This window comes from Leiobunum rupestre, chromosome 1, assembly GCF_980474605.1.
Source record: "Leiobunum rupestre chromosome 1, qqLeiRupe1.1.hap1, whole genome shotgun sequence".
Classification (NCBI taxonomy): Eukaryota; Metazoa; Arthropoda; class Arachnida; order Opiliones; family Sclerosomatidae; genus Leiobunum; species Leiobunum rupestre.
The window spans coordinates 66,658,193-66,673,917 of record NC_143384.1 but is presented as its reverse complement, the minus strand read 5'-3'; the positions used below and the strand labels follow the sequence as shown (position 1 = coordinate 66,673,917).

The following is a 15,725-nucleotide window of genomic DNA, read 5'->3' as shown; positions in this document are numbered from 1 at the left end:
TTCTTTACTCTCTTTGGTCCCGTTTTTAATCATTTATCGATAATCAAATATTTTCTGAAAAAAATGTCGTAAATAAGCATTGTCTGTTAATTTTTTTCAATTCTAGAAATCAATAATATTGGAGAATAATATTTGCCTTTGTAGCAATTTGAATTTAATCTTTGTAGGTTTATCCATTGATTGGTTTGAAATTGCGGGATTCATTTGAGCATTAAACAATATTCGGAGCGTTGATTTCGGTCGAATGTGATTGGACAAATGTCTGGGATAATTCCAAGTCTTATACTAACATTTGGAAAAGATTTAATTTGGAGAATATTTAATCTTTGAGAAGACTGGAACTGATTTGGGGTCAAAATTCAATTCGGGAGCGAGTAAATGTTCAGATTAATCAATAAAGAAAGACCAGACATACAACTTAAAATAGGTAAATGTCCGAACACGTTGAAAATTTATCATATAATCGATTAAAGTTAATATTAGGTAAATAAAGTTTCAATAAAGTAAATTTTTGTTTCATGGATGAGTGTAAATTTTATATTTGAAAATGAATACCGGATCTTCAATCATCCCTCGCGATTCAAAAGGTTGCGTTTAAGGGGGAAGAATACAGTAAAAGCCTCTTTTTCATTCAAGCTGAACGTTTCTGTTTTAACAATTACATAATTGAATTATAGTTTTCTTATTAGGCTAACCTTCCTCTAGTGGTTAAAATAATTTTGATAATTATCATATTAATAGTTAACGAGATATAAAGTCCTAACTAAAGGGTAGTTTGGGTGCTTGCCCAACTTGTTTAGCTCCAGGGGTCCGAATTAGAACGTAATAACGTAATTACTTTTAAATTAAAAATTGTCAAAATTATTTTAAGCACTAAAAAAGAAGCTGTTCTACACTGAAATATTAATTTTATAAGTTAAAATACAAAATTAAAAGAGTTCAGCTTGAAATATCGCGAAAGTAGACCATGGCCACTGTAGTCTTCCCCCTTAATCTCTGTACTTCTCTTTCCTTTACACATTGTGAGACATACGTGGTGTACTTTAAATCGAGGGGCTAACCACTCTTAGAAAATCTGTACACCGGATTACGCTTAGATTAGCACTGCCAAAGGCAGGGACTTCAAAGATTACGCGTAATCCCATTAGTACAGTCAAAGGTACGGCTCTGTACACCGATTACGCGGAGTGATCAGCCCCTCGCTTTAAATACGAAGGTCTTCGTCACTCGTAAACACTCGTCTTCAATTATTATTTTAAGTAATTTAATGTTTTTTTCACGGTATTGTTAGAACGAACTGTGAGAGAATCCAAGTCCATATTTATACACGATCTGAATTAATGTATCATTTTACAGCTGCAATAAATCATTTCGAATTAATGCATAAACATAAGTGGTTCCATGTTGTAACTGTCAATGAATATCTAGAATGTGCTTCGTATTTCCTGGTTCTATACAGATAACATAGCAGATATAAAAAATGGGAGCCTTTTCTGAATCTATTCACTTATCTGTTATTTAAATAACCAATTAAATTAAATTTCATTGAATAATTATCTCATACAGATGTTTAATTTATATAATTTTGTCTCTTAAGTAAAAAATAAAACACTTTAGTCAATTATAGGCTAAAATAACCTTTTTCAAAAGCTTTACGTCACGTCAATAAAAAATGTAACGTTTACTTTCTAATCTGATAACTGTAAATTCGGCTAAAAAACGATTATTTTATTATATTGTTTTTATTCAGTTAACTGTAAACTAAATAAACTAAATAAATAACTAAATAAGTGTTATCTGCAGATGGTTAATAATAGAAAATTTTGATACAGTTCGAAAAATACCAAATTAAAAAATATTTTATTCGTATATACATTCATAAGTGTCTAACGATAACTAAAATTCGAGTGCAGCTATCTTTATTAAGTAATTAACTTAAAAGCACATAAAATAAAAAGAACACAAAATAAAATGAAATTATACTCCTGAAAATAAATAATTTTAAAATTAAACGTCACCCGTATAAAAAAGAATTATTTTATTAATTAAAAACATTGAAAAACGTATCGTCGTGGAAAGCTCTCCTGAAATTAAAATTAAATTTCGTAACGTAGCTTTCTTTAAGAGTTTTTGTAATTAGCAATTACCGCCAACTGAGGGAAGTCGAAAAAAAACCTTTGGTTAAATTTTCAAAGCGTATAAAAACGGAATTTAGATATAACCATCTGGCTGGGATAAAATTTAGTTCGAAAATAAAATCAATCGGAAGGGAAAACTTTGGTTAGGCGAACAACCCGAGAAGGGACTCTCAGCTTCGCGCGTATTCAAGTCGGTCCCCCGTTTCCCGCTCCGACGGAAGCCCGGGATTTGGGGGGAGAGGGCTTCACTGGCGAGATCAAAATGGTGAAAAGCGCGGAGAGAGCGGGTTTTAAGCGGACGGGAATGGATCAGATTCCACGGTGAATATTTAGGAAAGAATTTTCCATTTAAGCCTCTGCCATTGGGAAAAACGAAAAAGTTCTCCGCAAGTTCGAAAATCGCGAGACGGACTAGCGTTGGAAAAAAAAAAGACATACAGCGGATAGAACTCGAGTACTGTAGCAAACTGCGGCTCTTTCGTCGCGCCGTATAAAGCACCTCCGGGTATATCAGGGAAAAGGCTTACCACGAAGTTCGGTTTTGCAATCCAAATTCTTTTGTGGAAACAGTAAAATAAAAAAATATATATATACCTATGCATCGCTTCATTTTCGTCGAGTAATATATTAAAGGTACGTTCGTTTTAAAGCAGCCGCATACCAACGTACGCCACTGCACTTCCGTGCAAAGCTCAAAAGCATTAACGACCAAATTTTCGATTTACAGATTTTGGTTTTATTTCTCCTTATTTTATACGTTAAATTCAATTTTGAACTAATTTTCGAATTTAAAATTTTCGATCTTAGAGAAATGACTTGTTTCAAAACGCATTATTTTCAAACCAAAAACGCATTAATGTGTTTATTTTCTTTAAAAGTCAAATCAAATCGCATTTTTTTTCGCGTTTTAAGACATGGTTTTAATGATATTTCTGAAATATCGGTTAGCTTGTAAATTGTTTAGTACCAGAATATAATTTGAGTTGAAAAATCCAAGTCTTCTATATAAACTTGAAAGAAGTAAGTTGGGGTATCTTAAGGCAAAAAAAGTTTGAATTTCGCGGGTTTTCTACATATTTTTGTTTTGGTCGTTAATGCTTTTGTGCTTTGCACGGCAGTGCAGTCCCTGGAGAAAGCAAAATCATTTCGCTTTGAAGATAACTCTACGTACATTGGTAATGAAATTTGTAGTAGTTACTCTAAGCTGTCGATTGATATAATTAATATTCTACGTAGAAAACTACGTCAGTTATTACTACAAGTAACATAATAATAATAATCATCAGTTAGGCTAATTACAAAGGCACCACCTTAGACCCCAGTCACCCTTGCGACTTTTAAATTGGCCTTTACAACGAAACGTCCCCAGAAATGCACCGATGTATTTCACATTTCAAGTGTTTTGTCTACATCATATTCAGAAACGAAGTTGAAAGTTACAAAGCTTTCTATGTAAAACCACGAAAGCTATCGGGTATACGCGTATTTGAGATGAACATGTTTTAGGGCCACATAGTAAGCAATCAATGGCAGACTACGCTTTCTGAGATCCTTGGCCTTTCATCTTATTTGGGGACCCTAAAAGATAGCATTAAGTCACACATTTATGGTGAACCACCTCATATTATAATGTTATATATTAACGCGCTAAATTTTCAGAAAGTTGGGCTAACTATCTTTAGTTAAGTTTGCAGACGACTATTTTATTTCAAATATATCACGTTGCATTGGCGAGGATGGGAAAGATTCCCCCGAAATAAATTTGTTCAGTTGTCAAAATGAAAAGATTGACGACCCCTTTTAAAGTAATCCATTTTCTTAGATTTCGTCAAGTGACTCGGAAAAACATCTGAGAGGGAAGTCAAAATTATTTCCCCCTTCCGAATTTAGCCGCTATAGGCGAAGGGCCTTTGGAAAAATAGCAAGTTAAATTTAGTTACAACAATAACGTAGTCAAGTTAACAGATAAAGTACGAAGCCCCAACTGTAGTATCTTATTTGTGGGGGGAAAAGTAAACAATAAGGCCACGCAGGAAGCGATCGCGATGCACCCACATATACTCTGTTAACCTCAATACATTCGTGGTTTCAATATCATCACGTGACAAATCTTGAATTAAACTCAATATTTTCCAACATTATTAATAATAATTCATTTCTTAAATATAGAAATTGCTTAATTGAAAAGTCCGTGCTTATTTTTTTAAGGTGATCCATTTCAAAGCGTTTATTAAAATATTAAACAGTAATTAATCTATAATTAATGGGATTTTTAAAATTCCGATAGCAGTTACACAGACTCACACGTTTGAATCCGGCAGTATATATTCGTAAGGAACTAAAAATTGTTTTCAAACAACAATATGTTTTTTCGAACCACAATTTAGGTTCCTTTTGGGCAAGTTACTTTCACAAGCGTCGTGCTCATTTTCCATTTGATCCGTAATGTCGCAGCCTATTGACCACTTTTTAAATTATATGTACAAAAGCTGATTACTCCGTCAAAGGTTTCTCTGTACAAGAGCTGAAAGTTACAATCTTAAACATGAAAATGCAAAAGTAATAAAACGATTTTTTTCCAAATGAATTTAAAAAAAAAATTGAATCTCGAACAACTTCTTCTGAAGCCTGGTTTCCACTAGGACGTTTCGTAATTTTACGCGCGTATAAACTTTGTACGTGCCAAAGTTTAAAAAAGGCTCTGATACCCGTGCTAGTGTAAACCAATCGTAACACTTAATTTTTGTACGTGTTTAATATTTAGAGTTAAGAAGTATTAAGCCTTTGTCTTGGCGGTCTCCCAAAGTCACGAAATTAAGAAACGATTATATAAATAGAATTTAATATGTGGCAAAGTTTCTTGAATTACCAATAACTGTTTTGAAGTTTTCTTAATATTAAATTTATTTCGTTTCGATTCTATTAAGTTCTTGCGCTTTTATCATGTAGAATTTTAATATAAAAAAACCAGGGATTCAAAATAGCTGGCGTTTGTAAAGGCTTAGAATCTGGAAAATAAAGATTATAGGTTTCAACAAGACTTGCCTTATTGGACATTTGATCTAATGCCTGGTTCCTCTAAACCACGTATTGTATCGCACAAAAAACAAATCTTAATGCTTCATTTTTAGAAATAAAAAAAAGAACGAAAACCAAAAGACCGTTAAAAATAATGTAATTCTTTCAAAAAGGGACGCGATATCTATATAGAACGTTATAACATTCAGTAATCGATTGCGTGAACAAAAATGTCCACTGGGGAAACTTGAGGCTAGCAAGAAAGAAGAGGAAAAAAGGATTAACTAAGAGAGCAAATGGGGGCCTGGCCGCGATTGAAGGCAACGGTTGTAAAATAAGTCCACCCATATATTCGATCATTTCCTGTCGCTGCATTCCCCGCAGACTATTTCCCACTAAAACGGGAATCCAAATTATCAGTAGAGAGAGAGAGAGAGAGAGAGGTTGGTATGGTTCATCCCTATTCGCATAGCTCGATCGCCCCTTCTGGCGCTCTGCTCGCGCTGATGTGTCCGCGGGCTGCATTGCTCCGGCCCAAAATATGGCACGAAGGAGATATGTCGCTGCGAAAATTCCTCCTCATTCTGATACAAGATATATTTCCTCCTCCCTTTGTCTGAAATAATGGGAATGTCCCGTTCCTTCCCCATCCAGGGAAAAGCAAATATCCGCTGCCTAGCAACCGCTCATTTGAGAGCCCCTCTCCCTGCCCCGCCTGGTTCGCTCCTCCCCCGTACGCCCCTTCGACGAACGATTCGCCTCTCGGAGTTTGTTGCATTTTCTTGGAAAATGGGCTACTGCCGACGTTTAATCTTCAAAAACTACACAGTGCATAAAGAAACGGATAAAAAGTAATAGAGACCTTACTCGACCGTTTAATGAAGAACTAAATTACAACGGAATGAGATAAAGTCCGTACAAAAATTCGTGTACACCTAATTCCCATGTATTTATTGAGCTCAGATTTCTCACACGAAATCAGGAGGCGGTTTCGAGGAATAACAATATTTATGAAGTATTCGGGTAGTTCAGAATCTTAAATTTGCGTAAAAACTTGACGTATCTGTTTTAATATTAAGACCCTCCGGGAGGTGTTGTTATAATAATTAATTTTTTTCAAATTTGCTTAGGTTAAAAAGATATAAAAAAAGGAATGTAAAATCGAAAGAAATATTTAGTGAAATGGATCCAATGAATATATTTTGGGCTTTAAAGCAAAAGAAGTATATTAAATTTTATATTATGCATTCCATAAACACGATAAGAACGGCCTTAGGCTGGTTGTCTCAGATTGTACAGGGAACAAAAATATATATGTAAGCTTTGTTTTTTATAGCAGTTACAGTCTTAATGTAGAAAGAATCCCCCATTTGAATTTTTATTTCGATAAAAATCACAAATTGCCAACGAAAAAAGACCACACGAGCTGATTTTAATGGATTTGGTTTAACTAGTTAACAAAAGTTACTTGGAAAGCGAAAATGTTTCTGAAAAACTAAAATTTATAGATTTAACACAGAAAAAACACAAATTTCAAATCCTATAGTGAAACCATTTCAAGATTTTGAAACATTAAATTTTTATAAAAATAAATTAATTCATTTAATTAATCAGTTAATCATGGTACATTTTGGAAAACTTAATTTTTTTCGAAAAGTCACATAATTTTGGATGCTTTAAAATCCGTCGTTTGGTCAATTTCAATGACCTATAAATTTTGTGTTGCCTGAAATATTTTGGTTATAATGCGAAAACTAATAACTGTCATATATTTTCAGTTTTCAAGTTTTCAAGTTATACGAATGCCTATTTCAATTCCTAGGTTCAACAAAATCACTAGAATCGTATCTTTTTAAATTTTCACCAGCTTGAGATATAAAATAGTTTTAATTTTATTTATACCGTTAAATTATAAATACAATTTTTTTTTGCTTTACATTTTAATTTTAATTAATAATAATAACTGAAGGATTAGTGAAGGATATTAGACTGTTCAAGTTTATCTTTTAACTCTCTCGAATCTGCTTATGGCTATAAATATGATAAGAAAATGCTATTATTACGCTGCTTGGGCCACGCCCCGACCTAACCAGTGTCTTGAGTTCCAGTTATATTACAGAGTAGACGATATTTTTTCGTTGAGAAATGCTGAAGTAAATCTACAAACATAATTAAACATCTAAAGTTAATTATACGTCCCAACCTATATAACCTAAACACATTTTCTTTTATTGCATTGTCTCGCAACGCTTTTGGCTGAGTGTATCCTTCTGTACCAGATTCGGCAAATCTTTTACATTAAAACCGCAATTTAATTTATAACGTTTAATAAATAAACAAATACACGATAAATAAGAAATAAATCTAAAAATAAAATTATGGCAGTAAAAAACTCTTTAATGAAGCTTGAATATATGTCACAAGAATTGGTTCAAAACAAGTTGATAAATTTGTGATAACTCGGATATTAATCAAAATGCTGGTTTCATATGTTTTTACGTTAATAGAAAAATAAAAATGAAATCAATAAATAAGCTAAACAAACGATAAAAGAAACGGAAATTACATATTGTTCAATTGAAAAATAGTCATCGCTTGTATCCAAATTCTTTAAAGATTTTTTTTTATGTAACGATTATTTATGTATTTGAATTATTGTTATTTTTCGAAGGATAAGGTTTATTTTGGATTCTTAAACAACACATTAAAAATTTAAATGAACGATATTGCTAAACATTTCGAAAAAGATGATGATGTAAATTCCTAGTACTATACTTTTATCTGATGTAAATCACGTCCTAACACATTAAAATACTACCAAAATGTTATTTGGGAAAAAATTTCATGTTTAAAGAAAGTCAAGAAATGAACCACTATTTATATACATTCAGTCTTAAAATATCCAATTATATTTAATAATTTATATTATTATTATTATTTAGTGAATACTAAAAAAAGGTAAGTTCCTATATTAAAATGTGTAGGTTCTACCAAAAGTTACAGTTAAGGGTAACTTTCGGAATTCGAAAAGTATTGGTTGAAACCGATCGACTTAAATCTCCAATATTGGCCTTTTCAAGTTTAACGAGTTTTCGAAAAAATAATCTTATTTTAAAATATAATATTAGTTAGGGTTTTTGGCAGGAATCCATACCTCTACTTGGAATGCTTATCCTGCCGTATCGCGTATGGTAAGATCACTCTGACGGCTTTGGCCCCACCCACCAAATATCGCCTCTGTGCTCGCTCTCCTCTCACGTTGTTGTTTGTTATGTTAACGTAGTGAAGTCAAAAAAACCGTCAGTCACATCAAGACGAAAATCTGCCGCGATAAGCATTCCAAGTAAAGGTATGGATTCCGGTTTTTGGATAAGCAGCGAAACAGCTTACTTGAGTTAATAATTCCTAACCGAAGAAAATACTCTTCCTGTCTTATTTATATGATTATATTAGATGTAAGCGTGTACCAAATAAAACATTATAAACGTGCAACATAGTAAGATATCTGAAAACCTGAAGGGTCGTTCTATTTTTAGGCACGCATATATTCATAAGCAAGTACATTTTACCGATAAGAACCCTTACCATTTCAATAGTTTCGCGAGTTTCAATATTTAAACTATAGTGAATGCGGTAGATAAACAAATATGTTTTACTCGACCTCAGGCTTATATTGACGGTACTTTTTTAAGATTTTGGATATAAAGAATTATAAAAAAAGCAATGGTTCCTCTTAACCGTAGCCAGGAATCTATCGATTTTAATACGCCTAATTCTGTTCTTAACCATGGTCTAAGTTAAAAAAAAACATTTTCAGTGTATATGGTTCCATCACGACTTTCATTGAAAGTAACTGACCACCTTCACTAAAACGTCTTAGAAAAATAATTCCTGGAACGACTGTAAAAAGGCGCTATCGTGGAAGTAGGTCACGCTCACTACGCTTGTTGCCTATTAAATTGCTAAACTAGCTTATCTCGAAGAGCGAAGCAATTTGCCGATTATTGATTCTCGTGCCATCCTAGTTCATAAAGATACAGCCACCGAAGCTCGCCGCCAAGCCTACGGTTACGTCTACCCTATTAGATAGGGCTAAATGAATATACGCGATAGCTTTTAATCGAATAACGGCACTTCCGGGCGTAGAAATTGAGCAATGGATTTGGGTGAACGGGTGGAGAAATTCTTCGAGCAAAGCGATCGAGTCGCGAAGTAAAGAGTCGAAAAGCAACAACGAAAATGGTCAACTTACTGTCGTTGCAGCACATTTCCCATAGCCCAGAGACGGTGTTTTTGGTAAAGTACTCTACTCCTCCGGAGCCGTTGTACTTCGTGTTCGGAATCATTTCTTCGCTATGTAACCAACGGTTCGTGCAGATAGCGATCGCTTGGGTAACCACCGAGACCAGCGCAGTGAGAGGGGTCAAGACTCGAAGCACTCGGATCGTCGCCTTTGGCATGATGCGGCACGTGAGCCGACAGATTCCCTGGTTGTCGGAGGAGCCGGTCGTGCTGTCGTACCGATTAAATTCCCGGCTAATGAAATTGGATTCCTGGTCGTGTAATTGGCAGTGATTGCGGCGTTGTTGGCCCGATTCGGTTTCAGCATGGGCCTCCGACTGAGGGGTCTGGCCACCGGCCACGCTGTCCGCTGGGGCCAGGCCCTTGCTCGCGCTAAGCCTCCTTTCGCGGGCTCGACGTTTGTCTCGGCTTTCTTTCGACTTGCCTCGTTTATCGCTGGCTTTTCTGAGCAGAGCCTTAATGCTCTTCGTCTTGAAGACGCTAATTCGCCACGTGACGCGTGTCGGATTGGAGTACACGCGGCCGATCCTGCTCCGACGCCGATGACGGAAACCAGGTACAAATAGACCAACGCGGCAGTTTTCGCGCTGAGTTTGTCGAGATTATTCAGTTTGCAAATGCGAACGTGGCGATTGCGGAAGCTCCGATTTGGTCGTCTTCCGTCGAACGTTCCTGGTTTTTCGGTTCTTCGCGGTTTCCAAACACGCTCTCGCTCCTCCGTTATTCTTGGTGTTTCGGAAAATGGAAGCCGTGTTTGCTGGGGCTCGGGGGCAACAACAGCTTCACCCGGCGCCGCTCTTATCCAGAAAGCCAAATCGTCCCAACCGAAACAGGCCTCATCCATTCGCTTCCCGAAAACCGCTAAGAACGACGAGTTATCCGCTAGCAGCTTATCTTTTAAGCTTCCACCCTTGGAACTCCTCCGTTCATCAAGGCACCAATTCCGCGGAAGCGACTGCCGTTGCTACTGGATTGGACAGCCTTTTTCTCTCACTGCCGAAGGACTCTTGGCATTAGAATACGACAAAATGTTCGCCTAGGAAATGGAAAGCGCTGATTGATGTCAAGTTCTCGAACATCTGCTCACCGGCTTCCGCGTTCTCGTCGCGTTCATTGTTTTGCGTCAAGTTCATGGCGTCACTCGCCACTTCTTCCCTTTGATCCATGACGATCTGAAAAGAAATCATTATCATTACACCAAATTTAAAAAATATTTAATTTGCATTATATATACATGTATATCTACGTTAAATGTCTAAAGTTTCATAATTAATTAAAAAAATAAATTCTTCAAATTTTGTATCAAAGAAAAATCTATAATTTATTACCAGATAAAATCTATTTAAAATAATCAGGAATATATATTATACTCCGTTTTAAGGTTTATTTATATTTATCATTTTGAACATGCAATAAAAGAATTTAAATATTATGTTTAAAAAAATTGTAAAATATGGTGTACCGTAAGAAAAAATATTGATATATTCAATGATACTATAAATAATAATGATAAATAGTAATATTTTCTAAAATTTCAATAACTAACTTATTATCAAAATTTAATCCAGCAATCTCTAATTAATAAATTAAAAATAATTTAAAAAAATTAGAGAAGAAACCGTAAACGATATAATCGATTCTAAAAAAATTAATTTGTTTACTAAATTCAACCGTTAAAGAAACAGCGCTAACAAAAATAAGGAAAGGAAATTCCGAACGTTCACGCAGCGGAGCAAATCATCCGCGGAAATACCTCAGATAGGAGCATCCTCAAGTTCCCTGGTGTTAATCCATAGAATTTCTTCGAAGCTTAAAACTCTGTCGATGCGGCCACCATAGAACGAAACCGTCAAATCGTTAGGTTCAGATTCGTCTTTAAGATCGGAGTAATCAACAGGAGGAGAATATTTGACGACTGAGAATGACGAAAGGGGAGAAGATGAAGAAGAAGAAAAGATGTCCAGGGATGCTGGAGCCCGGAGAGCAGCCTCCCAAACCAGCGAAGAGCCGAAAGGAAGCCGCCGTCGAGGAAAGCGAGGCACTGCGGCAGAGTGATCGGGGCGTCGCGGTGCGGGATTCGAAGGAACTATTTGCGTTGGGGAACGAGCCCACCTGTGAGGTTAAAGCTTCATTTTTACGAGCCAATATCGTAATGGTTTTTCGTCAATTAGACGCTCTATATCGACTGCCAAAAGAATTTGACGAACATAGCGACATTCAAATTTACGTTCGTCATCGAATCGTTTGACGATTTAAATACGTTTAACATAAGCTGGTTATGTTTTCGACGCTACAAGTCATACGCTGACCCGCGAGGAAATATGATACCCTCGATTGGCGACTAAACATCGGACATGTCAACTGTCGCCTCGCGCGAGCCGTCGTTCCCTTCGAATACGACTTTGAACGTTAATTTCAATCCTTTTCCGCGACTTATTTCGAGGCCAGGATTTTCATCTCATTTTTTTGGAGACGGGCTGGGAATAAATTGTGGAAACTCGTGAGCGGGCTGCTCTTTGGCGTCACATTGCCTTTGAGCACTAGTACAATGTAGCGTGGCGACGGAAGTGAAGCGAAGGCAGAGACTCACACCTAGGGAAAACGTTGACTTGGGTCTTTTCCATCTTTGAAATAAGGTGCTGGCGGATGAGCGAGGCGACGATGCTGGACGAAAAATCGATAACGCTTCACGACCGAAACCAACGTGCCGGTGCGCCTCGCTTCGTTATTTTCCTTAGTTAAGCCTTAATCGTAGAACAGCCTACATGTACATGGCTTACACCTTTCACCTTTTTCCCAACAGTTCGTGACCCTCCCGATATAATAGTTTCACGCTAAAATACACCGAAAGTATTTAATATAATTATTTCGATTACCCATTTATAGATATAGCTATTATTTATTTACAATAACTTTAATCGATTCTGTATTTTATGAAAATCGCGCGATATTTTAGATTTATTCAGATTCCTCATATTGTAAACCCGATCCATTCCAAATAACAATGTTACAGAAATGAGTGGGAAATTAAATGCAAATTCCTTACTTTGGTCATTTGGGTATTTTCGTAAGCATTTTATTATGATTCATGTAAGTGTGTCAGAGCATTCTGTTTTGCATTTTAAATTATTAATGAACCACATCTCTAATTATTTCGACGAACTGTGACACATGTAGAAAAGTTATAATAACCATAAGTGGGTAATTATTTTCCATACGCGTGTCGCCATAAGATTTATAAGATTTCTCTACGTAATCGTTTTTGTCCGCCTTGCTGTCCGAAAACCCATGAAAACAATCTATGAGAAATACCAAAGTAAATTTATTAAAAAATGAATCTTTCTTATTTAGTGACACATTACGATAAAGATACAGGCTATGATTTACTATCTTTTAGTGTGTTTCGTGTTTTCTTACCATGGTTAAAGGTGTAGATTGGTCAAAATCCCGCGGATGTTTTGCCTGGTGATCGTTAACGTGAAATGACGTCTTAGCGACCGTTTCAAGGTGAGGATTAGCTATGACGCAACGTACATGCATCTCTTACGGATAAAACATCAATAAAATGATCTAAATTTAATGAAAGGCTTTAAAGTTATATTAAGGAAAAATGAGTGACGTATGCGTGTCACTCATAGACTTTATTTCGCTATCTGCGCCATTTCCTCTAACTGTCACCGCCATTACCCATCACTTGTCAGTGGTTGAAGTTGGTGCTTTTTGAACTTTCATACCATGAAAGTTTACCCTATGGGCTTCTCGTAAAGCGTTTCTTCCTGTTTATTATTATTTTAAAAGATTTTAAATTTGTAGATACGAGTACTAACAATGTAAGTCAAGTTCATTTATGTGTTAAATATTTAAATAGAAAAATTACGTTGATTGTGTAGTATTTCAACATATTATTAATTAATTTAAATATAAAAAAATTTGGGAAAACACTGAGATGCATTCAGGGAAATGAAGCGGTACTTTCACCGATAGGCTTTTAGTTCTTTAAGTTTTCGCCATTTGTATTATTCTCAAATATGGATTTGATATCCATCTTTTTAGACTTGCGTACGGGTAGGGACGGGTGGGCGGTTGGGCCACTGCCCAACCTGAATTTCGATAAAAATGGGATTAATCATTATTCTTAGAAGGCTAGGGCCTTGGAACTTGCCAAAACGAAGGGGGCTTCGAGATAAGTCTAAACAAAGGTAAATTATATAAAAAAAATATAATAATCAGTTATACCAGAAGCCTATAATAAGAGAATCCTCTAACTCGCCCAAAATCGTGAAACGTCTCGTTTTCGACCTAGAGCTATTCGGAGGGATACAGATTTGTTAAGGCGATATGAGGCCAGAAAATATAGTCCTCTCGATATATTCATACCGAGGGACTTCAGGTGTACAAATCAGCAATGAAATCCCTCGAAATCACGAAAGTTTAGTAGCTTTAATAACTTTAATCAATTAAATATTGAAATCACTTGAAATCTGAAATCAGATGTACAACAAAATCTAACATTGTAATGATTGGAGAGCCCATCGATCCATACGCGAGCAGTAGCGGAGAAAACGTATGAAAAATGCAGACGATTCTTTACATTTTAGCTCGTAGAATTCCCGTAGGATTTGGCTGGGGAATTTAAATTTTGAGAGACGTGCCTCGTTTTGATTGAACTTGGTAATTTCTACATTATAAAGGTAATAAATGTTAAAACTATTATTTGCTATCATAAATATACATACTAATGAACAAAAATCGTGTTTCTGAAGGCGATATCTCCGTATAATTTCTCAATACGCTTTGAAAAACCTTAAGCCTTGTCCGCCTTTCGCGTTTAAAGTTTTAAACCAAGGATGATCTATACCTACGTTTCATGTTTGCCAACCGACGTTTCGCTAGATTCGCTAGTCCTTCTTCTTTGCTCCGTGTCGAAAACAAGACCTTTCAAAAGTTTTACGTTGGCGGTATAGGGAGTTAGAGGATTCTCTTATTATAGGCTTCAATTTAGAGGCACCACCCTAGGCTCAAGTCATCTAGCGACTTTCAATGTCTTTATCCTGGGTGGCCAAGTTCAATTGCTCTTCTGCCACGTGAGCTAACAGCTTCTAACACTCATTAGAACGGTTAACCTCTACAAGTTTTTATGGAAAGGGAAAACTAAAGAACTCGATGTAAACCCCTTTAACCAGTAGGGACAGAACTTGCAAACTCTATGCCCTAATAAAGCAAAAGCCCATGGGCCTGGGTGGTAATTCATCTACCACTGGTTAGAGTACACCAAAAATCTGGTCCCAATCTAACTAAGTGTGATGAAAATATCCTTTTTAATAACAAACCCTAAATCAGAGTTGCGGCCATGGTTAGTTAAAATTTGAGGCTCCCACGATATTTTACGAAACTCCAAAGTAAATATAGTAATAGGACAAGATTAGTTAGGGGTGGTGCCCGGGAATGAGCTAGGTGGGCCGTAACTTCTAATTTTAAAGGGGATATCCAAATTCTCCCAAGGGGTTTCAAAAAATGGTAATTAGCAAAAACCGTTAAGAGTTGACTTGATACACACGCCAAAATTGTTAAAATAATTTACAGGGAATATCCAAATTATCCCAAGGGGTTTCAAAAAATGGTAATTAGCAAAAACCGTTAAGAGTTGACTTGATACACATGCCAAAATTGTTAAAATAATTTACAGGGAATATCCAAATTCTCCCAAGGGGTTTCAAAAAATGGTAATTAGCAAAAACCGTTAAGAGTTGACTTGATACACATGCCAAAATTGTTAAAATAATTTACAGGGAATAAACTAATTTTTTAAAACTTATTGCTGATGCATAAGTGCCTTTTATACAAATAATTATTTTTTCTGGAGAGTGCTTAAACGGCAACGCAAGTGGCCATGCAGGGGATAAATTGTCTTATAGATAAAAGAATGACTGCGCATGCGCTATCTGCCATAGCCTTTACCTATGTAAAAAAGGCAGAACCATATTAGCCAAATTTATTATGTAAAAATGCTCCTCTCGCGGTTCTTGTCGATAACTAAACGTAAATTAACCTACCAACTTATATAAGAAATATTCAACTGATAATTTTTCCCGTTTATATGAACTTAAATGTAATACAAAATCGTGTTGAAAAATCGTTTATCGTTTTATAACATTCAAAAATAATATTTTTAACGCGCCATGTAGATAATCGAACAGCTGCTCGTCTAGGTAAAGTTTGCGTTGTCAACTCGCGTATTAGAAAGCAAAATGAGATTTTAGAAAGTAC

General features: G+C 35.7%; 1 protein-coding gene and 1 long non-coding RNA gene across 2 annotated transcripts in view; both read right to left on the bottom strand.

The window, feature by feature from the left end:
- stg1 (stargazin-like protein) overlaps positions 1 to 10,004 on the bottom strand; it is a 112,882-nt gene extending 102,878 nt beyond the window's left edge. The window contains exon 1 of the mRNA XM_090171044.1: positions 9,409 to 10,004. Within this exon, the coding sequence (XP_090027170.1) occupies positions 9,409 to 9,616 (208 nt within the window). The 5' untranslated portion in view covers positions 9,617 to 10,004. The remainder of the gene's footprint in view (positions 1 to 9,408) is intronic.
- A 150-nt stretch (positions 10,005 to 10,154) lies between these two features.
- Positions 10,155 to 11,486, bottom strand: LOC149966184 (uncharacterized). The gene is made up of 2 exons (XR_016480255.1): positions 11,212 to 11,486; positions 10,155 to 10,630 (listed from the first exon to the last, which is right to left on the bottom strand). It is a non-coding gene; the product is annotated as an uncharacterized LOC149966184 (long non-coding RNA).
- Positions 11,487 to 15,725: the final 4,239 nt, after the last annotated feature.